The sequence below is a fragment of the Uranotaenia lowii genome, chromosome 3 (genome assembly GCF_029784155.1).
Source record: "Uranotaenia lowii strain MFRU-FL chromosome 3, ASM2978415v1, whole genome shotgun sequence".
Taxonomy (NCBI): domain Eukaryota; kingdom Metazoa; phylum Arthropoda; class Insecta; order Diptera; family Culicidae; genus Uranotaenia; species Uranotaenia lowii.
The window spans coordinates 294767698-294795676 of record NC_073693.1 but is presented as its reverse complement, the minus strand read 5'-3'; the positions used below and the strand labels follow the sequence as shown (position 1 = coordinate 294795676).

General features: G+C 35.0%; 2 protein-coding genes across 3 annotated transcripts in view; both read right to left on the bottom strand.

Moving 5' to 3' along the window:
* Positions 1-385: 385 nt before the first annotated feature.
* Positions 386-22048, bottom strand: LOC129756407 (glycine N-methyltransferase-like). The gene is made up of 4 exons (XM_055753270.1): positions 21907-22048; positions 12930-13311; positions 883-1139; positions 386-819 (listed from the first exon to the last, which is right to left on the bottom strand). Exons 2-4 carry the CDS (start codon positions 13267-13269, stop codon positions 550-552), a joined length of 867 nt encoding a protein of 288 aa, XP_055609245.1. The 5' UTR covers positions 13270-13311; positions 21907-22048; the 3' UTR covers positions 386-549.
* A 995-nt stretch (positions 22049-23043) lies between these two features.
* The window catches only part of LOC129756329 (uncharacterized), a 104329-nt gene continuing 99393 nt past the window's right edge, over positions 23044-27979 (bottom strand). For both annotated transcript variants that reach the window (XM_055753179.1, XM_055753180.1), the window contains exons 3-8: positions 26664-26875; positions 26419-26602; positions 26034-26355; positions 25476-25969; positions 25072-25418; positions 23044-25012 (exon numbers count right to left, since the gene is read on the bottom strand). In XM_055753179.1, coding sequence (XP_055609154.1) covers positions 24193-25012; positions 25072-25418; positions 25476-25969; positions 26034-26355; positions 26419-26602; positions 26664-26875 — 2379 coding nt within the window. In that variant the 3' untranslated portion in view covers positions 23044-24192. The remainder of the gene's footprint in view (positions 25013-25071; positions 25419-25475; positions 25970-26033; positions 26356-26418; positions 26603-26663; positions 26876-27979) is intronic.

Here is a 27979-nt window from a genome sequence, read left to right as displayed (position 1 = left end):
GGCGGTGTAGATCCCAAAACACTTCCAAAAATGACACTGAACACCCGAATAAGCCCAAGTCAACGGCGGCTTGGAAAAAATGTTTCGTGGCTTCACTTTCTACACTCGCGAATTCAAATGAGCCGCAACTAGCCCCTTGTAAGATATTTTATTCAACAACATTGAGTACCTACACAAATTGTTGCCCCTAAGGCTGAACGCACGTTGTCGCAATGTGGCTTATTATGTGCTACGTCGCGACGCGTGGCGTGAGATGATTCAAAACATAGGCTTCGTCTGAATTTAATAAAAAGGTTTTATTCAAGATGGGCTTTCGAAGCACAAATCATCTATGGGCCCCGCTGATTGAATTACACTCGGATTTTACTTGAAAAGTATTCTTGAAAACAACTGACTTTTATTGAAAAGCTATCATCTAAATATATCATATGTTTCTCTAGTGGTTTATTGATCTAAGTCAACTTTTCGGTCTAAAAAAGGTACTTAATTTACTTAAAAAATGCACGTCTAGCTGGTTCAACCAAAACAAAAACAAAACAGCGTCCCTCCTCACTTGGTCTTCTGAACCACGTGGATGTAGAACGCTGGATGGGTAACCTTTGTTAGGGGTTTGAAATCACCGAAAATTTCGTGCGACTTGGCTCCCTTGAAGATGTCCTTCAGAATTTCCTCAAAAACGCGCAACTTGTGCGGGTAGTACGAAAGCCGGAATTCACTCGCATCCCCGCTTCCGGTACTGATGATATAGTCCAGGGTGACCAGCGCTGGCTTCGAGGCGACGTACAGCACCGACGTTTTAATATCGGTGGTGTGGCTGCTCTGTAATTTTAAATATTCAACAGTTAAAAAGAGTTTAAGTTCTATAAAAATCAATGATTATACATTGTAGTAGATACACTTGCTGGGCGTCGCCCCAGTGTCCATAATATTGTCATAATTCCGGTGATCGATCAATAGCAGTCCACCGGGTTTGACGCACTTCTCGAAGTTACGGATGGCCTGGATCTGTTCCCGCTGGTCACCGAAATTATCCAGCAGATGGGCAAACGAATTTCCCAGACAAATGACGGCATCGAATCCATCCCCAATCAGGTGCTGGATGTCGTCGTATAGCGTGAGCCAGTTCGCTTCCTCAATAACTGAAAAGAAAAACAAAACAACGAGAGTCGAGATTAAGGGGAAGTAATTGAAAAATCAAACACGTGTGTGCACAGCACTAATCAATTACAGATCATTGAATCTGGAAAGCGTGGGTGGTTGGTGGTTGGCCAGAGACACTCATAATTTGTGATAACAGTTATTTGTGAGGTATGTCGTATCGCATGTCATTGTACGTGTTGATTGATGTACCGGGAATAGTTTTGGTTGAGTCGTTGTTGTCTTCGCACAGTGGCGAAAAATTTCTGATCATAACTTTTATGTCGTAGACTTTATGTCGTTATTTAACCTTCCTTTGCGGTTAGGGTCTACAGTAGTTTGCCGATTTTATCACGGTCGAAAAAATTTCACCGTGAATATGGCGAAACTAAAAATAAAAGTGGAAAAAAGTATTTTTATTGTCTTTAATCAATAATTTATAATATTTTCAGTGGTGGAAACGTTTTGTATCAATAAATTTTGATCATACGATATAATTATCAAAGATTACTATACTCAAAGAACCCATTTCAGTTCACATTATTGTTCTCTTTAGCAATTTTAAGATTTTTCCTTGAAATAAAAACATGTAGAATATCAATTTGATAGTCTACATTAGTAATTCTAATTAAAGTAAATTATTAGTTTCTAGTATTAGTTTTTATGGAAATTTAACAGCTTTTACCTTTTATGTCGATTTTGAAAAAGAGTTCAAAGGAAAATGCATCAAAATAATTTCTTCTGCAAATTTCAGATTTCAATATTTTTATCTTCACACCTTTGATAAACTAAAAAGTTTACCATTTCGAAAAATATTTTGAAATCGGCTAAACTTAGAATTTTAAAGTGTGTTTCTAGAATTGTTTTATGGGCAGATAATCCTTTGTTTTTCATATGTAGAAAAACAGAAATCTTAGTTCTTTTTACACATTTTATGGCAAAGCTAGCAGAATTTCATTTTAATCATCCAATATTATCCATTCAGACAATACTAATGGCTGTACAATCAGGATTGCGCACACCACCGTTTCAAATAAACAAATTAAACAAAGAAATCAGAGATACATATCTTTTTTAAAAAACGCTTAAATTCACCCACATTTTTATATGATTCACGTAAACAAAAAAGTTCACTTTTTTAGAACATCTGACCAAGCACAAGTAACAACACTAGCATTAGCGTTACACTAATATATTTATATCGATTATTAGATGTGTTTTTATAATCCAAATGACGATTTTTACACTATTCAGCTTAACCCTTCATTTCATGATCTTTTATTTTCCCTTATAAATCATTTTAAACAGTAGGAAATGATGTGTACATTTTGATTTAAAATTAAAATAAAATATGATTTTTCACTGTTTGCATACATTAATTGTTGCAAATTTGTTACTTAATGAAACGAAGGGTTAAATGAGCAGTTCAATCGCATTTTCATATTATTAAATACCTACATACCATAACATAAACCATTGAAATATCATGAACAAAGACGCTCTAAGCCAAGGGTGAGCAACCTTTTGAACCAACGGGCCAATTTAAATTTGAAATCTTGTCGGTGGGCCGTACTTGAAAAAACATTATTTTAATAATTAGCAGAGCTTCACTTCTTTTTTTATAACTACAAGTTTTTGGCAAAACAAATCTGAAAAAGGAAAGATAAACCGAATTCACGTGTTTAAAAACAGAAATTGAACACGACTTTCTAAATACTCGATATCGAAAAGGTCCATCACTAAATCTTTGTCTCTCAATTTTTTAATAGTACTTCTTGACGAACATTCGTTCTTACAATATTCTTGTTAAAACGATGGTACTATTCGCCGTCACTTCTATTTAAAAATCTTCTGGAGCTTGCCACAGTGATAACTAAGAATATGAAAAATATATATTCAAAGAAATCACCGTCTTCTTAGCGTTGGACGTTGAATCGCTAATCGACTTTCTGTGATTTTTTCCATAATTAAAATTTGTCCTTAAAGCCTAATTTTTTTCCTACAAACGGTGAAAAATTCGTTTTTTTAAATTGAAGTTTTGTTTTGAAATTTTTGCATTGAGAGGTTGAGCAAGGTTGTCTAAATCACAGAAAAATGCACAGTTTCACATATTTTAGGCAACTATCTTCAAAAATTAATTCTTGATTCAAGAATTTTTATCAGCTTTTTATATTTTTTTTTATTATTCAGATATTATTGGAATAGGATTTCTAAAGCTATATTTTAAGTATGAATTTAGATAATATGGAATGAAAATGATAAGTGAATAAATCGGTGTTTGTTATAAATGTTCTTTCAAATTTATGTAAATAGCATCACAGATAATCGACAAAGACCTCTTGGGTCGAATCACAGAATGTAAGATATTTTTTATTTTTACCAAAATCTAATAGTTTTCGTCGGCAACTTTGACAATGTATGTTGATAAAGTCTAAAATCACTCACCCAGGTTTTATTATCTAACTTTCGTGATATTCGTGAATATTCAGAAATAGAAAATTTTTCACAAGGATTTATTTTGAATTTTTGTACCAGGATTTGAATACTAACAGAACAAAGCTTTTTGCCGAATTGCATCGAAAAATTAAAAAAAAATACATGCTGAGCATATTTTTTATCATACAACTTTATTTTTGCTTGAAACTAAAATAATGACTTCACTAACGAATATCTAAATTTCTTCGATCTTGTGTAGCTTCCTATTTTTGGCTGCTCTTCCGACCCACTTTAATGAATTTTACTTTCCAAAATGGTAGGAGTTGAAAAATTAGAAACATAAATTCTGAATAAAAAAAAATTCTGACCAATCTCGCACATATTGGTCACCTTAAATTCAAATAATTTTTAAAGTTCTTTAAAACCCCTCGATACTTTACCATAATGTGATTATATAGTGTTACCATTTTATCATAATTTATGAAATAATATGAAGAATAATATGGAGAATCAGGGCGCCAAAAACTAAAATGTTTAGCATCAATAAAATAAAATGCTTCTTTGTATTTTGAACTTCGACAATAGACTGAGTCGATTTGGGGTCATTTTTGAATTTCTCAAACCCTGGGATCTTAAAAGCTTCGTTTTGGTCCAAAACTCATTCATGATTTTTTGCAGAATTTTAAAGTATCTAACGTTTACATGAGTAAATTTGAACTTTTAGGTTTGTATGGGAAAATTGAATATTTTGTACTGAAAAATCAACACCATTGTTGTTTCTTCTGTGAAACTGAGCCTGCTAATGGTTTTTGTGCCAATTTATAAATTACTTCAAGGAAATTTTCCGCTGAACAACTTTGTCGAATATCATAACTTTGTATCTTTTTAGACAAAAAAGTTATTAGCTGTTTAACAGGTGTTATCTTTTTGGATTGATAAACCATGAATTCAATTGACACCACTGCTTGTGCCCCACGAAGTATGTATGGCATGAAAAGTGGTCTTGCAATACTTCGCTAGGCACCCAGCAGTGGTGTCAATTGAATTTCTTGTTTAACAATGCCTAAAGACATGCACCTGTTAAAGATCTAATAACTTTTTTGTCTAAAAAGATACGAAGTTATGATATTCGACAAAATTGTTCAGCGGAAAATTTCCTGTAAGAAATTTATAAATTGGCACAAAAACCATTAGCAGGCTCGGCTCCACAGAAGAAACAAAAATGATGTTGATTTCTTAGTACAAAATATTCAATTTTCCCATACAAACCTAAAAGTTCAAATTTACTCATGTAAACGTTACTTAAAAATTCTGCAAAAAAAACATGGATGAGTTTTGGACCAAAACGAAGCTTTTTAAATAGGCGCCAGGGTTCGAAAAATTCAAAAATGACTCCAAATCAACTAAGTCTATTACTTCATCCCAAAAGGAGTAAAAAAATAAATGTTTTAAAAAATGTCAGAAAATTGGCTCGCCGCCTGGCCCTTAATCATTATAGGCCTAAGACATTCCATTCTGCGACAGCATATAATGTTTAATTTTGATTTACAACTTAATTAAACTTTTGTATTGAAACTCAAAACTTGATACATAAAAACACTACATCATCTTTAAAGTTGTTTTTTTTTCAGAGAAGTGTATCTAAATAAGTTTATCCATTACTTTATTACTTATCACATTGATAATAAAAAAATCTTTTGAGGAATTACTCAAGACACATATTTCACATATTTCTAAGGTGAAAAAAGAGCTGATTTTGATAAATTTTGGAGCCCTGAAACTTTTGGACCAAAATTAATTTTGGTCAAAATTATTTAAGGTAAATCTGCATTTTTCTGAAATAACTTTTAAATATAACAAAATGAAAAAACCACAAGTAATTTTGACTCCTGCGAAAACAAAATATTGAAGTTTTACATTTTTCCAATACTTTAAAATAATAGATTTTTAACAAATTTTCAAAGAAGGAATAACTGAATCGAATTTTAGATATTTTAAAAAGAAAAATCAATTCTTTTTTCAGGCTGCAACCAATTTGTTGAATGTTTTTCTTTTTTATCAATAATCTCAGAAATATTTACAACAACTTATTAAAAACTGTAGAATTTAACTTTTTCAAATCATTCACCGTCATCATCAACATCATCATCAAAAAATTACATTCCTTATTTGAATAAAACATAATAAACAAATTCAAAACCAGTTTTTTTTCTATGTACATTTCATAGTTCATCAGTCATTAATGATAGAATTCACTCAAAACGGATGCATTTTTGAACTTATAATCTCCATATCACCAAAATAAGAGGTGATACACGAAATCTAAAAAAAAAATGTTTCGAGTTCATGAAACCAAAATCTACATTTTTGTAGAAAAAAATTCTTTCTAAAATGTTCAATCTTAACGTTTTTATCTTCATATTATGTTTACATTTATGAAGAGCTTATAATTACCTTAAGTTATTAAAAAAGAATAGAAATTTAGATGAATCGAGATGAATTGAAAATGTACGAGTAGAATTTTATTAAAAGCATTTCCATCATATGTCATGGAATTGTTCCTCATGGAACAAATTTTCATTATCATAATCTTGAAATAAGACACGAATGCCACAAGGATGGTAAAAGTGTCATTGACAAAACTAAAGAAAAAATAATCTTGAAGTGTTCTTACTAAAAACCATTACTTTTAGCGATAATTCCGATAAATCAAATTCACATTGTATATTTGTTTTCAAATAATGTTAACAAATATTATTGTATTGTTTTTTTAATATTCAAAATCTGAAATATTTTTAATCAATTTTTCTTTGTTTTTTATACTCTGATTTTTAGGTGTTCTGAAATCATAAATTTTAATAAGAAAAACTAAGTGTTAATTTTTTAGGACGACAAAATATTCTTAGCTAGAAATTTTAAAATTTTACTGCGCTGGAAAACTCATAAAAGTTTCACTAATTTTTAGTCTTCTCAATCCACTTTTTTGAATCGATCATGATTTTAATCTATGTTGGATTTAATATATGAAAAATTGGAATGTGTAACGTTAGCTAAATTAGTACTTGCATTGTGTTTTCAATATTTACAAGAAAACTTGGAATTCATTATTTATATTTTAGGCAGCTTCGTATGTGATCATTCAAGAAATTAGCTATTTCTGAACCTGAACTTAGTCAGTGATGATAAATTGAACATATTGAATTTTAAGTATATAAAGTTATTATTATAAACTTCAATCAAACATGATCGTTGGTAGCCTTTTATTTTAATAACTGGAAGAATTGGAATATAATAAGGAATTTAATCTCTGACTTTGATGCCTGGCACACTTGAAATATTTTTTTTTCTTTTGATCATATTGATTTCAATCATCATCTATGTGTTTTGAATAAATTCTCTAAAGTTCTAATATTTCAAATTCAAAATGGTTCAGAGGAATTTTCAATCAATTCTTCAATTGAAAATAAAGAAACAAGATGTAATTTAAAATGATTAATAAATTAAAAATTATTATTATTTAGCTAAACAAAACAAATCCTGGTTATTTTTTGACCTGATCTAACTAAATTAAAATTTTATTTGTTTTCAAATCTGATGTTATATTTCATGTATTCTATTTCTGTGCACTGTTTCTCATGTCCAAAGTTTAGAGTTTTGAGTTCATTCAAAATTTTTATTCGCATTTGTTTTCTGATATTTCGAAAATATTGACTTAAAATTAAGAATAAGGAGAATCTTTTGAGTCATTTATTCATAACTTAACGGAACTAACAATGATTTGAAACTTTGATTCCGATTTATTTTGAATCGTTTTAGTATAATTTATTACTTCGTCGAATTTGTTGGATGGTCCTGAGGAAAACAATGGTTTAGAAATAAATTTCCTTATTCTATTCTATTCTATTCTATTCTATTTGTATTTATTTAAAGAGGATTTTAACCTTCGTGGTCATTCACCCTCTAATTTCCTTATTTATTGTGCATTTTTGGTATTGTAATTATTTATTTATTTACATAGTATTCCGTCTTACGACATAACTTGACGAACATAATTCCTATAATTCACTCGGTCCATGGCAACCGTTCTCCAAAAAGGAAAAGGTATTGTAATTATTTCTAGTTTCAATTGAATTTCGAAAAACATACAACGAAAGTTCGAAGAAATTCGCTTAGCCGTATTTCAACATTCAATGGTTTAAATGTGCAGATTTCAAATTCTTGCGTTAATTGAAGTGTCGTTTTTGATTTCTTATGATATTAGGTATTTTAAAAATAAATTTAACATTTCAGAGTAGTTGTGCAAAAAGCTTAACATAGAAGTCGATATACCTCAGATTGGTTCTCAATACGATGAAATTCTATGATTTAATACTACAATTGGTCACCCTATCAGTCTCTTCATTGTAAAATCTTCACTATCGGTTGAAATGGAATGTTATTGAACAGAACGGCAATTTTTTTCATCAAGATTTTTTGATACTCATGTAAATATGGCTACAAAATCATTGAAAAATGGTTTGATGAACTTTTCAATTTAAAACTTAAATGTGAACTCTAAATCTATCTGAATTCACATCAATTGAAAGTTTTTTAATACGACTTCAACAAAATGAGTTATCCTTGATGCAAAACACCCATTTTTTTAGAACTTTTTTGCTTTAAGGTCGTTTTCTGAAGACCACATAAATCATATTTTAAGTTTTTAAGGAGCATCTGACAGCAGACATTTGGAAGATTTCAAAATAGTATAGTTTATGAAAATCAGTTCAGTAGTTTTGATTTTATAACCAAAACAATAATCCGGGTCTATATGAGAGCCGTTTTCGTGAACCTACAGGTGCGAGGTGCGAGGTGCGGGTGTGTTGTCAGCTAGTTTTTTTGTCCTATGTAACACGAGTAGAAATGATGATATTTAATTGTAAATTCCAATTCATTCGTTCCATTATTTTCTTTTATTGGTAACATAAAGTGAATGATTTTGATGATGAATGATATTAAAATGTACATATCTTCAAATGTAGGATTCCAGAAGAATATTCCGTAACCGCTGTCATAGACATGAGTATATTTATCTTACCTTTGTTTGTACTTTACTTTGTTGGATTATTTTTATCGCATAGTTCAGTCAATTTTAAAGAATGTTGCAGCAATGATTACTCGTGTCTGATATTAAGTAGTCAAAATTAAGCGCAGTAATCATCCAATCAAGTCCAGATATTTATGATCATAAATTTGAACTGAAACTTTTTGAAACACATATTTTGTATAAAAAAAAGTTGTTTTATGTAGCATTTATTCCGTGTTCTAATCGACACCAGATAATTGATAATTGTACAAAACTAGGTTGTCCTACTTGAACTCAAGAATTGAAATGGTTGAAAAAAATTAATATCTTTCTGTTAAACGATGAACGAGAATGACATTTCGTTATATCTGATCTTGCTGAAACAGGCACATAATGAGTATTATTCGCTGGATTCGGTCCAGTTTAAAAAAAATAGTAGATAATTTTTAAAATGGAGCTTAAAAGTAGTAAAGCGATTAAAAAATTAACATATTTAATTTTCAAATGCTTCAAAAACAGCTGTTATGCTGTTTTTTAATGTATGTGAAATTTTTAACAAAAAAAAAATTTCTTTTACATGGATCTTCTTTGAACTAGTTTATGAATTACATAAAATTTACCGGAAAAAGGGTTTTTTAAACTAGTTATTCACGTTAAGGGTAACGTAACAGAAAGTATTTTTGTGAAATATGTGAATATATGTTTCAATTTCATCTCTTACAAAAATTGAAATCATTGTTTTTTGTAGTTCTTGATTTTTTTGCATGGTTCGGTGATGATTTGTAATAATTTAAAAATTATTTATTTTAGATCAGGTGGAAATAAGTATGGATATAGGTAAGCTTCAAGTGTCTTGAGGTAAGATTGGTAAGAAGGTACGATTATTTCACTATATGTTCAATTATTGCATTTATAGAATATACCGTCAACTGGGGCAACATGCAACAATTTTCAACTTCAATGGCTTTCAAAAAACTTATGTTCACAGTTAATCCTACCCCTTATGCATCAAAAGTTTTAAGGATGATAAGACACCAAATTGGCGTAGTTAGAAAAATTATTAGTTTCTTTAATTATTTTTAAATTTCTAAAAACATGCGATTTTCACCCTCCTTAGAAAATGGGGTAACTTGCAACAAACTTTGTTTTTAATGAAAAATCTTATGAACACGTATGATAATTTATAGTTTTTAATTTATTTGTAATGCCTTAACGACCATAACGCATGAAAACATCAATTGTAGTAATTTCTTGGTCTGTAAAAACTAATTTTCACATTTTTTCTGAAAATAAGGAAGCTGCATACATTTAGGGGTTAAATAATACTACGAAAAATTCTACAAGCTGAAACCATAAAAATAAATGTTTGGCTGGATGAAATTTCAATGTTTACAAACGCGTGATGCTAAACATTCATATTCCAGTACGTGGAAACGAGATTTACAAAGTGTTTCTTTGATTTGCATTTTGTTGCATTTTACCCCAGACACCTAACTGAATTATAAAAATATTAATTTAAAAAAATTGAGTGATTGTTTGAAAAATATATTTACACCAACGGTGTTGGTATAGGATGAGGAAGCTAGTTAAAAGTTTGTAGGTAATATTATCAAGCCAATCCGTCATACTGGGTTAAGTTTTTTTCGGCATCGAAAAACGTTAAAATTTGTACATTCATTGCTCGATTTTTCAAATTTTATATGAAAATTAAAAAACTTGAAAATCTAGCTTAAGATGCGAGGAATTATGTCAACATCATTTTGTAATCATTAAAAGATAACTTTTTTACAAAACATTAAATTTTAAATAGATTCAGTGTGGTGTTATATAAATGTCGCATCCAACCCCGCTGTTGCATGATGCCCCGTTTGACGGTATTATATAAGAACGTACAAACAGTTGCCAGCTGGGCAGGTATCTACACGTATGCGGAATACCTGTCGTAGATTCTTAACTCTAAATATGTTATGAATTTTATACGGCTGCGAAACTGTTTGCTCGTTCTACAAATAAGACATACACCTACACGAAACATTTTCATTTCATGACAGTTCACACGAAGCCATGGTGCCGGGTATGTGATGATTTGCATTGAAGATTGGCCGAACTAGAAATCTAAAGGATGCAAGTTAGGGCATACGTTGGCGAAACTGCGGTGAATCCGTGCACCCATGGTGGATTATCTACATACATACATACATACAAAACAATAATCCGGGTCTATATGACCCTAACCGGCTAATTACCCTTTTTTAACTGGGTGACCCTGGTAACTATATTCAAAAATCTAAAAATAAGAAATTGAAGAGTGTGATTTTAGGAAAAGTCAGTAAATTACATGTATCTAGCTTTAACTGTTCCTGAGATATCGTTTCGAGAAAGTAAAGTTCGAGTCATATAAGTTTGTGAAGGTTTATCAAGCGCATTTTGAAAATTTCTATATCGGAAGTCATAAAAATGATCAACTTTTCCTACTGGTTCGTCCGGCTCACTTATAAACGGGCCTGACTTTACTTCTTCAAAATGTTGTCCATTGGTAAAATAAAAAAAAAATACGATAGTCAAATCGTGCGCAAGATATTTGAAACACTAACGAGGGGAAATTTTGAAAAATTTCGTAGTGGATAGCAATACAAAATCTTTACCGAGCACCTGGCAGGTTTCCGGCCAAAAACTTTTCATTCACAAGCCTCGCCTGGATGTTCCAGGGATAAATAAGGAGAAAAAAAAAATAGGAAAAATTGATGACTAGTACCTGAGGAGGCTGAAGATCTGTAGAAGTTGAAATTCAGTCGGTGTTTCATAATGACTGACGTGATGAATGGCAAAATATACAAAAAAGACTGCCTCAGAATGGAACCGTTCTCCTGCAAAACACATAAATAGGTCTCACAAGGTTTATACTCTGATTAAGTTTTACCTGGAATCGTGCCACAGTGGTGGAGTAATAAATAATCAAATATGTTTTTTTTTGTGCCGAAAAGGAGACAAATGGCTAAATTTGTCATAACTTCTATCAATTTCAAGTTTTTGGTTTCTTTTGAAGTTTAAGCTTCAGGAAACAAAAAACGTTACTAAAAATAGGTGCCCTTAAATTAAAATCAAAAAACTTCATTATTGGGCGCAATTTTGGAAACCATTTCACAGAATTTCTCAAAAATTTACACCTGTGAACATCACATTACTAAGGAGCTTCACTGAAGATTTATTCAATCTCCATCCATGCATTCAAAAGTTATTCACAAAATATTGTGTTGCATTTTTTTTCGAATACACTCCTTATGCATTAGAGGGTTAAGCTGTTTTTTAACTTACTTTATATTTTACCATATGTATATGTCAACTGTTTTTGAGACGAATTTCATTTAGAGTGGTCCTCTCAAGCCACTTTAATTTTTAATTTCTGATGAAACTGTCTTTGGTACGTCTCTTAAGTTTTTATAGCAAATATTAATCAAACTATATTTAGTGAGACTAAACAGATAGATTTTTTTTATAGATCATTTGAAGGTTTTAACCGATTTTGAAGCTTCTCTTAGCTGAATAATTGTCACATAGATTTGAGGATTGTAAGATTAATCTTCTTGAACATTTTGCACAAAAAAAATGTGAAAGTAACACCTTGAATCGGTTGAATACAAATTTTGGTAAAACCCGTCTAAAAGTCGAGATTTTATTCAAAAGCATAACGATAACGTTTTTTTTCAAAATTTTGTATGTTGTTAGCAACTCATATCACTGGTGATTCAGGATTTTTATTAAATTTATGTTGACATTTCGGTGCGCTTTATTATTTTAATGGGAAGAATTGTTTCCCAATTTTTCATAATTTTTCAAGTATTGATAACAATCAGAGATATAAAAAATGAAAACTCAATATTTTTGCAATGTGATGGTTTCAATCCCAATGTGCGTGTCGTTACAGACGATTGCTGGTAATGATCGCGTAAATGTAGGCCTGCGACAGAGAGCGTCTTATTTATTTTGTACCCATATGATCGGAACGCGTTTGGTGAGTAGCGTTTTCGTTTTTCAATGGAACTCAGTACTTAGCGTTTTGATTGATAACACGTGTAGAAAAACTTCGCATTATGGGAGGGTTGATGTCCGTTACGAAGGTATTGACGTCATTGAGGAAGAAAACACTATCTGTTTTTTTTTTCAGAATAACTGCAAAAACACCCCAAATTCTAGGTGTTAAGGTTTAAATGGATCATCGTAAATGAACCAAACATGAGCCTTATTAGCAGTTACAGTATTCACCAGAAAGATAACAGACTGATCTACTTACCCCAATTATCAAACATGGGTTCCTTCCGGCGATTCCAGCGTTCCTTGAGCGCGTACTTCAACATCTTATCCGAGGCATCGATCGAAACGACCTCAAATCCTTCCTCCAGCAGCATAATGGAATCGACACCGGTTCCACAAGCCACATCCAACACTCTCTTGCAGCCACTGTCCCGCAGCTTCTCGACGAGGAAGTTCCGATAGTTTTCCGTTCTGCTCTTTTTGTCCCCAATGAATACCTCCCACACCTTGGCTGCCTTCCCATCGGCATACTGATCGCGAACACCCTCGGCCGAAATTCCATCGGAACGAGACTGAAAAACTGTGTCTGCTTGGGGCATTTTGGATTTGCTGTTTTTTTTTGCCGTCGGTTTGTTGAGTGTCTGTGGAAGGTTAGTGGTTCAAGATTGAAACAATTTGCATTAAGGATTATGTAGGACTAAGTGGGGTAGTTATGAACAAAATTATTCATTTTTTATACTAAGAGCTTCTACAAGTTTTCTTCAGTGTTCGGATTCTGGAAAATTAACAAAAAAGAATGACTGGTTCCCTTCTTCATTTTTTAATTTTAGGATCTCAATGAAACTTCATGTTTCTTTAAAGAGATCTAATTTTCTTAACCCTAATTTGCTCTTGAGTGTCAATATTGATAGTTTGGCGCAAGGGGCTTGTGATAAAGCTCAGTTGGCAAGTCAGTTGCTTCCTGAGCCGATGTCCGTGAGTTCAAGCCCGACTGTAAACATCGATCACAGTTGTACCGGATAAGTTTTTCAATGCATACGCCAAGTGCATCGTTGATATAAGTCGCGAATGACATAAACATGTTAAACGACGATAATCGAAACAAAGAAAAATAATTTGGCGGCTTGTAACTCTATTCGGGTGCAACCAAAAAAAGGATCAATGGGTTCTTGAAATCTTTTGTTTGCATCATTATTTTTTTATGTACCGACCCTGAAAGCCCAGGAAAAAAAACTCCCTAACCAGACCTTGAGTGTCAATTTGACACTTCCCGATTTAAACCGATATATCTGTCTAGTTCTCATTATAGGTTTGGAAATCTCGTAATGTAACTCAAATATACCAAAATGTGCCAAATTACATCAACTTTCCAAGCATCTTAACAATATTTATCTGGTGTGACTTTAACGATTTTGGCAGTTCATTAATTGAAAAGTATGTTTTTTTCTCCACTGTTTTTACATTTTTATGGGCATCTTGCAAAATTTCAAAAAAATATATCTTTATGAGCAACATATAGCTTCTACCTGATTACACTGAGTAACAAAACAAGATTTTTTGAAAATAGTCCAGGGTTTGCCAACTGAGTTAGACTAATATTGACCCCCTGAGTCCGAAAATGACCATGGTTTTGTTCAATCAGGTCAGGATATTAGAATACATTAATTTTTAAAAGTCGATTTTTCGCCAAAAAAGTTGAACTGATACAGCAAAATCAATGTGATATTCTAGCTCAGGACACAAAAATTAGTCTAAATCAACTGAGAAACCCCAGACTATTTTTTGGCTGTCACCCAGTGTTATCAGTCGGAACTTTTCAGTCTCCCGATGCGACTGTAGTCCATTTAACAACAAAAAGTCAACTGGAGCTGGAGTGTTACTTGCTGTGAAATCTGAACTCCCATGATGGGAGTCCCATCTATGCTAATCGATGACAACTCCTGGGAAGATTTGGAACTTTTATGTGTAGTATAAGTGCCTCACGATCGGTCCGGAGACCAGGTGTTAGCTGCATCTTTCTCGCGCTGCTTCACCAAAGTTAGCTCTATGTGCTCTCCCGAAGATAACATACTTGTTATTGGTGATTTCAACTAGCCCGGTTTGAAATGGTGTTCGCGAAGTGGCTTTCTGTACCCGGATCCCACACGTTCTTCGTTTTCGGCGTCCTCCAACATCTTCTTAGATAACTTAAGTATAGCGATTCTGCGTCAAATCAACAATATCGGAAATGAAAACGGTCGTTTGCTCTACCTTCGCTTTGTCAACGAAGGGTTTAGAAATCCAACAATCGATTTAGCTTTCTACTCCCCTTGTTAAAGCTGTCCCACATCACTCCGCCTTAGTGATCTCACTCGATGTTGCCAGGATATTTGCTTCCGCAAAGAAAACAGGATCCTTCTATCATAATTTCAAGAATGCCGACTTCGAAGCTATCTCCTTCGTTCTGGATTCTATTAATTAGGAAGATGAACTAGATTTCTTTGATCCTAACGCAGCTGCCGAAAAATTTTCGAATATGCCTACACACTATCGACCGCCATGTGCTAAAACGCAGCATTGATGGTGATCTACGAACTCCCTGGGTTACTAGAGAACTGCGGCGACAGAAAACTGCTAAATGTGCGCTCTCCGAAACTACAATAAGCACAAGTGCCTCAGCACGAAAGAGGAATACCGCAAACTGAACTGTTTTTAAGAAAGCCAGCAAACGTTGCTACCTAACATATCATATCTGAGCCGGTTACAGCGAGATTGCAAGAGAAGTCCGAAGTCGTTCTGGAAGTATGTTAAAAACCAGCGAAAAGAATCCGAACTTCCGTCCCACATGTACCTGGACGGCGATATTGCTAGTACTGACCCTGGAATCTGGAATCTGTTCGCTGAGAAATTTTCGAGCATTTTCACAAGGGTACATTTCTGCAAAACAACTGACCAGGGCTGTGAGTAATGTCTCACCCCTAGGCTCTTCTCTAAATGGTATTCTCGTCGACGATGCAGCCAAACTCAAAAAATCTACTTCTAAGGTCCCGGATGGGATACCAGCTACCTTTTTGAAAAGGTTTATGCCTCATCTGCTAACACCTACTTATCAGGCATATCTTTCAGGCAACTGTTTGAGCTGGTTTTGTTGGATCCCATTTTTTTCATTCTGCAAGCATCACTTTTCGAACGATCAGCACGGATCAACTACCATAAATTTACTGACGTTCACATCTTTTGTACAAGAAAGCTATGCCAGGAAGACCCAAACCGATGTAATTTATACAGATCTGTCTGCTGCATTTGATAAAGTGAACCACGAGATTGCTCTCGCAAAGTTAGGTCGCTTGGGCTTCAGTGGATCTTTTTGGGAGTGGTTTCAGAGGTACTTAACGGAACGAAAGTTGTCCGTTCATCCTTGAGAATCCTTCTCGAGACAGTTTCTTGGCTCTTCCGGAGTGCCGCAAGGAAGCCATTGAGGACCAATAATTTTTGTTATCTATTTTAATGATATTTTCTCGCTTCTCGATGGCCCAAAACTCGCTTATGCCGATGATTTGAAACTGAATCACACCATCAATGGTAAAGACAACATCGATTTCCTGCAACATCAGTTCAACATTTTTGCTGGCTGGTGCGACAACACTGCCTGCTGCTAAATCGCAGTAAATGCTCGATTAATTATATCTTCTCGCAAACTGCACCCTCTTTATGCTGAGTACATTCTCGTGGATGAAATAATCTCCCAGATTGACCAAATGATTGATCTAGGTGCTGTTCTTGATCAACTGCTTGAGTGTAAGACTCACTCAAACTACGTTGTAGACAAAGCTTCTAGAAATCTTTGTTTCTTGTTTCGCGTAGCAAAAAATGGAGCTGAATGAAGCTGAACGAATCGAGGCTATCCAGCGAAGTTCCATGCGATATGCTCTTCGACACCTGAACTGGTAAGATCCTTTTCGTTTACCCAGTTATGAAAATCGTTGCCACCTGATAGACTTGGACATGCTTCAAGTCTGAAGAAACGCTACACGTGCTTTAGACGTTACGGATCTCCTTACATCGAGGATTGACTGTCCCTTGCTGCTGGAAGCTATTCCTCTCAACAAGCGACCGCGAGGATTGAGAAACCAGAATTTTCAACTTTACGTTCCCGTTCGGCTGAATAACTATGGGGCTAACAGCGCTCTTATAGGTATGTATCTTAAAAACCTTTAACCGTTTATTGGAGTACTTTGATTTTGGCTTTACCAGAAATGTCTTCCGTAGAGAAACATATAAATCAAGTCAAGAACCATGTAGATTTATGTAAATTTTCATTTGTAATCTATAATTGAGTATCTAACAAACAAAAAACAATAACTTCATCATTCTTGGACACTAAGTGAAATTTTTTTGAGCATTCCGTAGCTGATCTAAAGTCTTTTTCCGAGGCATGTTTTTCGGTTTTTTTAGACTTTGAATAATAGAAAACTGGAGTGTTGTAGCTGAGTATTGCCTGAAAAACATATTTGAGTTACATTACAAGATTTCCAAAATTATAAATTTAGTAAAAATCGGTCGGGAAACAAGACAGATTCATTGCACAATGGGGATAAAAGTATATAAACCTCGAAGAAATTCAATATCTTCCCTTTTACTCGAAACAAGTCCATGAAAAAGTACTTTCCTATAGTGAAAATTTCCAGAGAAGCGATTGGACATAGTTTCAAACGTAGCACGAGCTTACAAACGGAGTTATAGTTAAACAATCCAGAAAAATACTTATTTAGACTCCAAAACTTTGAACAAACATATACCTATTTTGTGTAATTTTTTTCTGAAAAATCGAATAGAGTAACCGCACGCTTCGGAAAATGGAGTTATGGCTGTTTTTACCCCAAATTCCCCTATATTTTTAAATTATTTAGGAAAAAAGCATTTTCGGCCTTCAAAATTTTCAACCAAAAGGGACGTATCATGAGTGATTTTTTCCGAGGAATCCAATGAAGGCTGTTTGAGTCACAGCAAGCTTCGGAAAATGGAGTTATGGCCGATTTATCCTCAATTCCCCTACATTTTTCAAATATTTAAAAAAAAGGAAGTTCGGACTTGAAATTTTTAAACCAAATGGGACGTATCTTGTGTGATTTTTTCCGAGAAATCCGATGGAGGCTGTTTGAGCCACCGCACGCTTCGGAAAATGAAGCTATGGCTGTTTTTACTCTCAATTCCTCTACATTTTTCAACTACCTAGAACCTAGAACCAAATAAGACTTATCTTGTGTGGTTTTTCTCCGGAAAATCCAACGAAGCCTATTAGAGCCAGAAAAAGTAAGTTCAGACTTTAAACATTGAAAAAATAGACCTTTTTTGTGTGATTTTTTTCCAAGGAATGTAACGAAGCTTATTTGAGCTACCGCACGCATTAGAAACAGGAGTTATGGTTGTTTTACCCTCAATTGCCTTTCATTTTTCAAATAGCCAGAAAAAGCATGTTCGTATTTGACAATTTTAAAACAAATGAGACTTATTTGGGGTTTTTTTTAAGGAATTCAATGAAGGCTCCATTTTTCGAAACGTGCGGTAGTTGAAGCAGCCTCCATTCGAATTCTCAGAAAAAATCACACGAGATAGGTCTATTTTTGTTCAAAGTTTTGAAGTCTTAATAGGTTTTTTTCTGGATTGTTTACAAAATATAGGGGAATAAGGGGTTGAAATCCAATCGCTTTTCTGGAAATTTTCACTAAAGGATAGTTTTTTTTATAAATGTGTTTTGTGTAGTAGGGAAGATATTGAATTTCTTCGCGGTTTATACACATTTTTAGCATTGTGCATTGGTTATAGTCAGCAGTGTCAAATTGACATTCCAGGGACTGAAACGGGTAAAAATTTCAGGGAAGGTTAACACTAAAGCGTATGTCTTTCAAGGGCATGATGACTAGCATTTTACAAATGCTGAAACCACCAAAAGTATTACAGAAAGAGTACTGTGTATGCCGTGACCGAGATTCGATCTCATGACCCCTTAGAAGATTTGAACGTTCTAATCCACGGTTGACGGCGAATTCCTTTTGTACATTGAATAGAATAATCATAGAAAAAAAATTCCCACATTACCAATAAATTAATTCGGTGTACAAGGGTTTACTTCAATGATTGCATTGCGCATGATTCTCGAACGGTTTGTTTGCTAGTTTTTAAATCCTTTCACGAATTTATTTGATAAAACAATCAAATTTTGGAATTTTTCGGATTTATTTGGTCAGGTGACATCAACTTTGTGATGATTTTCGTTTTGCTTTTTTAAACACATGTGTACACCCATAGAAGAGGTTGCAGAAATCCAATGACTATTCAGGCAATCTCTGTGCCGAAAATGCGAGTTGCGAAGCAAAATGATGCGACCACTACATTCAAGTGAAAAAAGGAAAATATTTTATTGGATTTTCATCTTATTACATTATTCATCACAAAAAATGTATAGTGAGAACCGAACTCACTGCAACATCTCATCTTGGCTTGCCAGTCCGATATCTTACCCAGTGCACCATCTGAGTCGGTTAAATAGCAAACGAAAGTTTATTTTTATAGTCTTCCTGCCACCGCTGAATACGCATCTGCTGTTAGGTCGTTTTTTCATCTTCCTTTGTCTTTGACGGGAAAGGGATGGGAATGGGGAATGGGAGAGGAATGGAAAACAATAAACTGTTTTCTATTGCCTACTGGTTTACATACACACGTGGTGGTTTTTTGTCGTCGGTTGGAAACAAAGAGTTTTTTTTCTAATGCCGGTTTCCATCCATATGGGATATTTTTTATTCGGCTTCTTTCAGACATATGCAATGCAGTTGCGCTGGGAGGACAATGCCAGTTAATTGAAAGCTTGTTAATGTCGGTTCGGCATAGAATCTTATACCGATTGGGCCCGTGTCAATAGAAGAGTTTGCACTTGGACAGCTTTTTTGAGCAGTTCTAAAGAGAATTGCCAACCATGTTGACATTCACACGCTCATTTTTTTATAACCATTTTCGAGTTTTTTTCAACCGTTTTTTGGGTTTCCTTTGAAAACTTAGAAAATTTTTTTAACCAGAATGAACTATTGAATTTTAACCATTTTGAAAGTTTTTGTTGAAAACCAAAATAATGGTTGAAAATTCCAGTACAAACAAAAATGATTCGGTTGTTTTGATTAAGCGTTCCGCCATTGTTTTTTTCGATTCTCTAGTTGAATAATTTTACGATGCAATCAAACCTTTAAAGCGATCACCACGAGCAGGTAATTTACATTTTTCTATATTGTTGTGCCCCATCCATTCGTGATATTTATGATCCGTATTTTCAGTATCGATGATAACAATCCCTTGGACAATTCCGGCGAATGGAGAAAACAGCCGGGGTTCATGGTGGAAGCGGCCTCCTGAGACAGCACCAAGTATCAAGAGAAGGGTGAGCCGATCTACGATAAGATATTTGATCTTTCCGAAGCATATCCGCAATCAACAATGTGCCAGTTATTGATTCCAATAACCTTCCGGACCGCGGAGCAGGTAGACATTTTGAAAACACTGATTTTAACACGTAATTTAGTAAATTTTCTTTGATTATTCCAGAAAAAGTATTCAAAACTATCAGAACTACGTCAATGCTTTTTATTTTATCGGGAAGATTAATACTCAGGTCAAAATTTATTGAGGAAAGTTTTTAACAAGTGACTGCATATTATAGCTAGGATCGTGGATAAAAATAGTTTTGCAAGCGGAGCTCCAACATGTCTCGGGCTCCAAGGAACCTTTAAAAACCGAGCTCTAGACAAAACATAGTGGACATTTTTCAATTTGCCCCATTGAATTCAACCAAATGGCTATAGAGATCATGCGTTGTCGGTTCCGAGTCGAGTGTCCACTTGTTTCACTCTCAATGAAAATATTCATTCTCAATGCTCCGTTAGCCCCAGCATGTTGTCCAGCCTTCCGGACTCTGGAACTGGAGAAGAGTAGTAATACTTTCATCCAGGCACGCAACTTGGCTTGTTTAAAATATTTATAAGTTGAAGTTTCCTATCGAAGTTTTCATTGAGGAGAAATGAGCTTTTCATAAAATAGAATAAAGAAACCATTCACGTCAAAAACGACATATCTACTTTAGTCCTTCAGTTTTTGTATTTAATTTAGAAATCTTTCATTTAAGCATTTCAATGAAACAAACCTGCTTGATTTTGTAGGAAAACGGTTATTTTATAACCGTTTTTCTGTTTCAACAAACGGTTGAAAAATAACCATAATCCAAGTTCTCGGTAAAATTTCATTTTATGAGTTTTCACTGAAAACTCATAAAACGACTTAACCCACAAAACTTCCATTTTGGTTATTTTTCAAACAATAATGGTTCAATGTGGCCCAGCGTGCAATCATAAACCAGGGGTGGAAAACAGAGAAAAAAACAAAAAAAGCTCAAATGTCAAATTGATCTGATTAAATCAGTGACAGATATAAAATTTCTTTTCATTAGAATGATCATTATTTAAACCTTTTTTAAGTCTTTGAGAGAGTTTTGCATTGGATAGGTTTACAAGTTCCACCAAACTGAGCATGCTTCATCTATTAAACAATAGCTTTGTTGATTTTGTTTGGTTCCGGCAATTTTTATCTTACTATTACATTTTTTTTTCAAAAAATTGCTCATTATTCTGTCGAAAAGTAAAAAAATGCTGCAGCGTTTAGATACACTTGAACCACTGATCACATTGACATGACACTTAGAAAAAAAATTCGATCATTTTCTGTCAAATTTTGCCACTTATCGTCGGTATTGCGAACCTGGGCACACTTGACCCTGTGGTGCAAAAGGTTTTTAGTTAAAATTAACCGCTTCACTATGATAGTAATTCAAACCTGAAACGTGGTTTATATATTCTTAACAAAAATCATTCAACTAAAAACCTGCACAAAAATTACACATTTCAGCAGAGACGAAAAGAAGAATAATTCTGAGAGCTTACACAGGTTCTGTAGACGTGGCTTGTATTTTCTTTTTCCTTTCGATGATAGGATGCATACTTTTCTTGATTTTTCTCGATGATTAGGCAACTACTTGTTTAATATAACTGTATTTAGAGAACATTTTCTCGAATTTCATACTCTCAAAAATTCACTTAACCTAAAACTTTCCGAAGAAAAAGAAATCAATCGATTTTCGTTGTTTAGTATCTTATTCCATATTTTAAAAATTGTTATCATTCTTGGTTTAACTTTTCTTCTAGCTATACCGAACTCACCTGGAGGTTTCTTAAAGTTCCTTCTTCTCCTGACAGAATCGGATTCGCAACTGATAGGCAGCCGCGTGCCGTTTGTGCCGAATTGCGCGATCCCCTGTAGTGCTTTCCCGACCCCGATTCGAGGATGTTTTCGGGATCCCTTATCACTTTGTGTGACCGTCCGTTGTCGTGAAAAGATTACACAGTTTTTACAATGGAAAAGTTTATAACATCTTATTATGTCTAATTGTGATTATGTCATGAATGTGTATGAGTAAAACAAAAAAAAATTTTAAACATGTTCCATGTAGTCACTCTTTAACAGTACCGACAGGATAGATTCTTTGGAAAACATCGTTCAGGAAATGCAGATCACGATGATTGGGCTGAAATTTTCACACGAGACCATTGACATCCACACTGAGAAAAATGTCGATTGCATTTTTTTTGGAAAAGACTTAAAAAAAATCAGCATTAAGATATTTTTGTTGAGGTTATAGACCAAAAAATATGAAATTGATGCTTATCGATCTGATATTTTTCTGGGTCATAATATCGATAAGACATTTTTTACAAAATTTTTACTCTCAGTGGACCCTGTGAAGTAAATACGACAACATCAGGGCGCAGGCGCGATCCCATCACCTTATGTTCGGTAAGAGTGAGTCCCGCCTTATCAGGAGATTGTTATGAAGCCGTTGTTTTCAATTTGATTATGTAGAAATATTTTTCAACAAATTCAGCTCCGTGAAGCTGCTTGTTACGATCATCAGTTTTGCAAATTCGTAATCTCAACAACAACAACAAGAACAACAAAGCTCGAGGCACGCGTCTCAAGTTGCGTCGTAATCACTTTAATGAGAATGATACACTTGAAAAAAAAAATGTCCGTACTTGGTAGATTTTTGCCAAAAAACTTTTGCTGATAAGCTTATGGAGCATAATTATTGGAAGAATGTACTCGTATGTTTTTGTTCATGCTTAAAACAAATTCTATTCAACGATATAGGTGAGATATTATCTCAGTGTATAACCTACCACGATTTGTAAATTTATGGTTTACTTAGGTTTTCTGTTGGTTTTTTTTTTTTAAATTTCCATAAAGGGGTTGTGAATCATCAAACTAATTTAAACAGAAAATTTGTTTGTTACTGTCTCTTTATTGCATCCATCTTAAGCCTACGCTAGAGTTCGTTGAACGAAATAGAAATAAGATTCGTTTTTGTTTCGTTTTGTTTACCATGAATTGCACATTGCAGAGTCTCGATGTAATTGTATTGCACGGTCAAGTTTTTGGGCTAAATTTCAATGTTTCTTTTAATGCAAATTTGATGTTAGTCATGTGAAATTCTTGTTTTCCTTATAAAAAGTTAACTTTAATTATGTAAAGTTATGTATTTTGCTTCGAGGTTATTGCTTTATTGCGTAGAAAAACAATGGCAGTTGTTAACTTTCTTTATTTAACGTTTATTGCGAATAATTTTTCGTACTCAAGAGCTTCCTATTGCACGAGGTTGGGTAAATATTGCTTTGCGATGATTTTTTTTCTGGCGCCTTGAATCGACTTATGAACTCTTCGAGCTTATGCTTATGTCATTAAAAACTTGTCATTGGGTTATATTGCACTTGTTATCTATAGTAACTAAAAACATTGCCGTAGTTTTGTGAGTTTCGGGCGGGAAAGAGCGCTTAGTAACATTTTGTTTTGCATCTAAATTTGAATTTCGAATTCAGAATTTGAATTTTTGAAACTAAATTTGAATTTTGAAATGAATTCTGAATTTAATTTTGAATTTAAAATCTAATTTTCGTTTTCAAGTTTATTGATTTCAATGTCTGTGTTACTAAACAACACTTTTCCCACGAATAGTTTCCGCATGTTTACATTCTAGCTTTTTAATCGAAATTTTTGTGTGGGAAAGTTATCTTACATCTAAAATTTACAGAGTTTTCCATTACCGATAGCAGGATTCTCCTTCTTCTAAATCCTCATTTTAAAGTAGAAAATCAATATAAATGCTTTCATTTTGTGTGTGTGAGCGTTAAAGTTTCAAGAATGAGTCACTGTCAGTGTTGATTGCTTTATATTTTCAGTGTACGTGTTCCTAACCTAGAGCTGCAAGCGAGTTCTTCACTGAGAGTAAACTTGGAACTGACAAAACTACTGATGCTCCATGAGTGGAGCCAGTGTTGCCAGCAATGCGTTTACTTTCAGGAAAAAAGGGGGAAAGCTTTAAATTTGCTAACTGCTTTAGCGCGAATACAAGCGTGTCTTAGTGTTTAAAATGGGTTGTTGGGCTATTACTACTACGGTAGATAACCGAGGGAGTCTTCGAGTCCCAGGGAAGAGCCGACGGCAGTGCGAGACGAGTGATCGGAGGATTTTGAGGAGGATCGCTTGGTTGGTTTCTTGCCTTCGGCGAGTTGCTTCCGGGTGGCGACATCTGATTGTGATGATTGAATGTAGTGGTACTCGTTGATGGCAGTGGGTTGTTCAACGATTGCCTTCTTGTTGAGAAGCTTGTGTGAAGATTTACCTCCGTGCTTGCCATCGCTACGTTTTTTGTGGCTGTTGCTGTTATTATTGTGGGTGTGATGATGATTGTGTCCATGGTGATCACCTTTGCCTTTTAGATACTCCTGCTGTTCGTTTTTAAGGTTTTTGATATCCGTCGTTTGACTGAGTTTCACATCGGCGAATTCTGCAGCAACTTCTACGGTCTTTTTAACGCTCAGAGCCTCCGAGGGGTTTACAGGCATTCCACCTCCACCTACGGTGAAGAGTTCGTAATCCAAGGCCAGTTTGTCAACCTTTTTCTTGCCACCCTGTGCCGGCTTTCCAGAACAGACTGCCATAGGTCCAGGTCGTGGGTTGCAGTAGCACTTCTCCTGGCTTAAACAGCTGTCTGTATCGCACCAGGTGGTTGATCCTTCTTCTTCACCTTGAGTCTCGCCCATCGAACAGTAGCACTTGTCGTCACTTTTGCAGCTTGGCAACGAATTCCTGTGGTTGGCTTCATTCAGCTTGGCATTGATGTCGTCACCACCAAGACTACAGTAGCAGCGATCAGCCGAAGTACACGTGCAAGCATCCGAGTCGTAGCTGCACTCCGAGCAGGAAACGTATCTAAAATGGAAAGAAGTCTCAATACGCTTCAACAAAAACATAGTTTCAAACAAACTCACCCGCTCGAGCTGTTCCTATTGTGATGTGCTGTCAGTGTGTGTTCGTGTCGGGCGTCCGAAACCTCCGAACCACTCGTCCCAATGCGTGACCGATCCTTCTTATCGGCCGTTTTGTTGAAATCCAAGGACAGCTGATCGTTGGAGGCGTGCTTGGTCGACGATTTCCCATCCATACCAATCGTTCGTCCCTCCCCTTCATCGCCGATGAAGCTGGAATTGTTCTCTCCTCCCTGTACATTTCCGCCTGATCCGTCTTCATTTCGCGGGTGCTGCTTTTTGGAGCGAAACTTACCAAAACGAAAAACCTTCTTCAGGCTCTTCCCGATTAATAGTTTACGCCGATGGTTCTACGAAGTGAAAGGAAGTTATTCTAAGCCCCTTTTCAAAACAGTTAAAAGTCCTACCTGCGCATTGCTATTCTTCCGCTTCAACTTTTTCTTCTTCTGCCGTCGCATGATGCTCTTCGATCGTTGGTACAGTTCGTCCTTGGTCAGCGTAACGGCAAGCTTCAACAAGAACTCCTTGTAGATCGGCTTCAGGTCATTGAACGACATACCGTCCGAGTTGATTATGGCATTGAGGATGTCATCGAGCGAGTGTAGATTCTCCTGGAGTCGGAATTCGTTGAAGAGTTCGCTGAACCCTAGCGGCGAACCACCTCCACCTCCGGGTTTTCCGGTGTGACGTCTAGTGGCTCGCGATTTGTACCGCGTTAGACCGGCCGTGTTCAGGAAGCTACCCGACCGAGGGATTGCTACTCGCGTAAGGATATCTCCTCCGGAGTTCTCCGACAGAGCCGGGTAGTTTCCTTCCACCTTGCCTTTCGACATCATCGGGTTGTCGTCGTTCGAGTGGCTCCGATCGGTGTAGATCTCGTCCAGCGAGGGGCGATTCGATACTGAAAAGTAAGATTATAGATCAAACCGAAGGTTTCCTTTCCGTAGAATTGAAACAACACTTACTTGCTCTTGGAGGATTCGCAGGCAACGGAGGAGGTCGTTTGCCCTTGGGCGATCGTTTCTTTCGATCGTCGGTCGAAGTGTCGGCTTCGTTGGCACCCATCATGGTGTCACTTTCGCCACTCAGCGAGCTGGTGGCCGTTCGTTTCGTCTTCCTCGGCGGTCTCGGTGGTGGTGGCAGTAAACTTCGTTGACTGGCACTGGACCTTCGTGAGGACATCTTTGTAGATCCCGGTTGTATGTGAATGTTTGTAGTGGTCGTACTGCTCGCTAAACTTATACAACTGACGCCGTTCCGATTCTTGGGCCTTCGTGTTCGTTGATTCTAAAATCGAAAAAAAAATCAATAGGATCGTAACTCGTCTCGCACCAAAGTTTACGAAGTTACCTCGCCACCGCTCATGTGAGCCATCAGGCTCTGATACAGGGTGGCTGCGATCACGATCGCATCCTCCGGTGTTTGACACACGAACCCGTGACAGTCGAGCTGTCGAGGCATCGCACTCGAACGCATTACAATGGCAAACAGAGGTGAATGCAAACCCGACGACAGTCTACGCTTATCCGCGGCACTGAAACAAAAACACAAATAAAATCATTAAAAATACTATTCTTAAGACAAAGGATACCCACCTCAATGGTCGGAAAAGCGCTTGTTTGTCGATGTTTTCGGGGTCGGTGATTAGCGGCAAAAAGGCGGCGCCACCCTCTGACGAAGATACCACAAACTTGACGGCGGACCAGACGGCAATGTTCTGGAAGGGAGTGACCAACGGTTCCCGCCCGTTAGCCGTCCGCACCCGCAAACCGATGGCGCTGATGTCTAGCGTGCCGGCGTTCTGGTTCTGGAATGGAAGGAAACGAAAAAATGGATTAGTTTTTTTGGATCAGAAAATGAAACGTATTATCAAGATTTTGATGACTCAACCGTTGGATTTGTCATCGCCACAAGTCTTTGAAGGTCAACATTTGATCAATGTTAGAATCGTAAATGTATTTTTGATACTTTAGATTTTGTCATTTTAGTAATTTTAGTCATTTTTGTAATTTTTGTCAATTTTGGTCATTTTTGTCATTTTTGTCATTTTTATCATTTTAGGCATTTTTGGCATTTTTGTCATTTTTATCATTTTTGTCATTTTTGTCATTTTTGTCATTTTTGTCATTCTTGTCATTTTTGTCATTTTTGTCGTTTTTGTCATTTTTGTCATTTTTGTCATTTTTGTCATTTTTGTCATTTTTGTCATTTTTGTCATTTTTGTCATTTTTGTCATTTTTGTCATTTTTGTCATTTTTGTCATTTTTGTCATTTTTGTCATTTTTGTCATTTTTGTCATTTTTGTCATTTTTGTCATTTTTGTCATTTTTGTCATTTTTGTCATTTTTGTCATTTTTGTCATTTTTGTCATTTTTGTCATTTTTGTCATTTTTGTCATTTTTGTCATTTTTGTCATTTTTGTCATTTTTGTCATTTTTGTCATTTTTGTCATTTTTGTCATTTTTGTCATTTTTGTCTTTTTGGTCAATTTTGTCATTTTTGTCATTTTTGTCATTTTTGTCATTTTTGTCATTTTTGTCATTTTTGTCATTTTTGTCATTTTTGTCATTTTTGTCATTTTTGTCATTTTTGTCATTTTTGTCATTTTTGTCATTTTTGTCATTTTTGTCATTTTTGTCATTTTTGTCATTTTTGTCATTTTTGTCATTTTTGTCATTTTTGTCATTTTTGTCATTTTTGTCATTTTTGTCATTTTTGTCATTTTTGTCATTTTTGTCATTTTTGTCATTTTTGTCATTTTTGTCATTTTTGTCATTTTTGTCATTTTTGTCATTTTTGTCATTTTCTGTCATTTTCTGTCATTTTTGTCATTTTTGTCATTTTTGTCATTTTTGTCATTTTCTGTCATTTTTGTCATTTTCTGTCATTTTTGTCATTTTTGTCATTTTCT

What these genes read in the sequence shown, in the direction of transcription:
- LOC129756407 (XM_055753270.1), bottom strand. Translation starts at nt 13,269, where the DNA reads ATGCCCCAAGCAGACACAGTTTTTCAGTCTCGTTCCGATGGAATTTCG. An exon ending in ACCCATGTTTGATAATTGGG is followed by an intron (nt 1,140 to 12,929) that starts GTAAGTAGATCA and finishes TTTTCTTTTCAG; the next exon opens with TTATTGAGGAAGCGAACTGG. An exon ending in GCAAGTGTATCTACTACAAT is followed by an intron (nt 820 to 882) that starts GTATAATCATTG and finishes TTAAAATTACAG; the next exon opens with AGCAGCCACACCACCGATAT.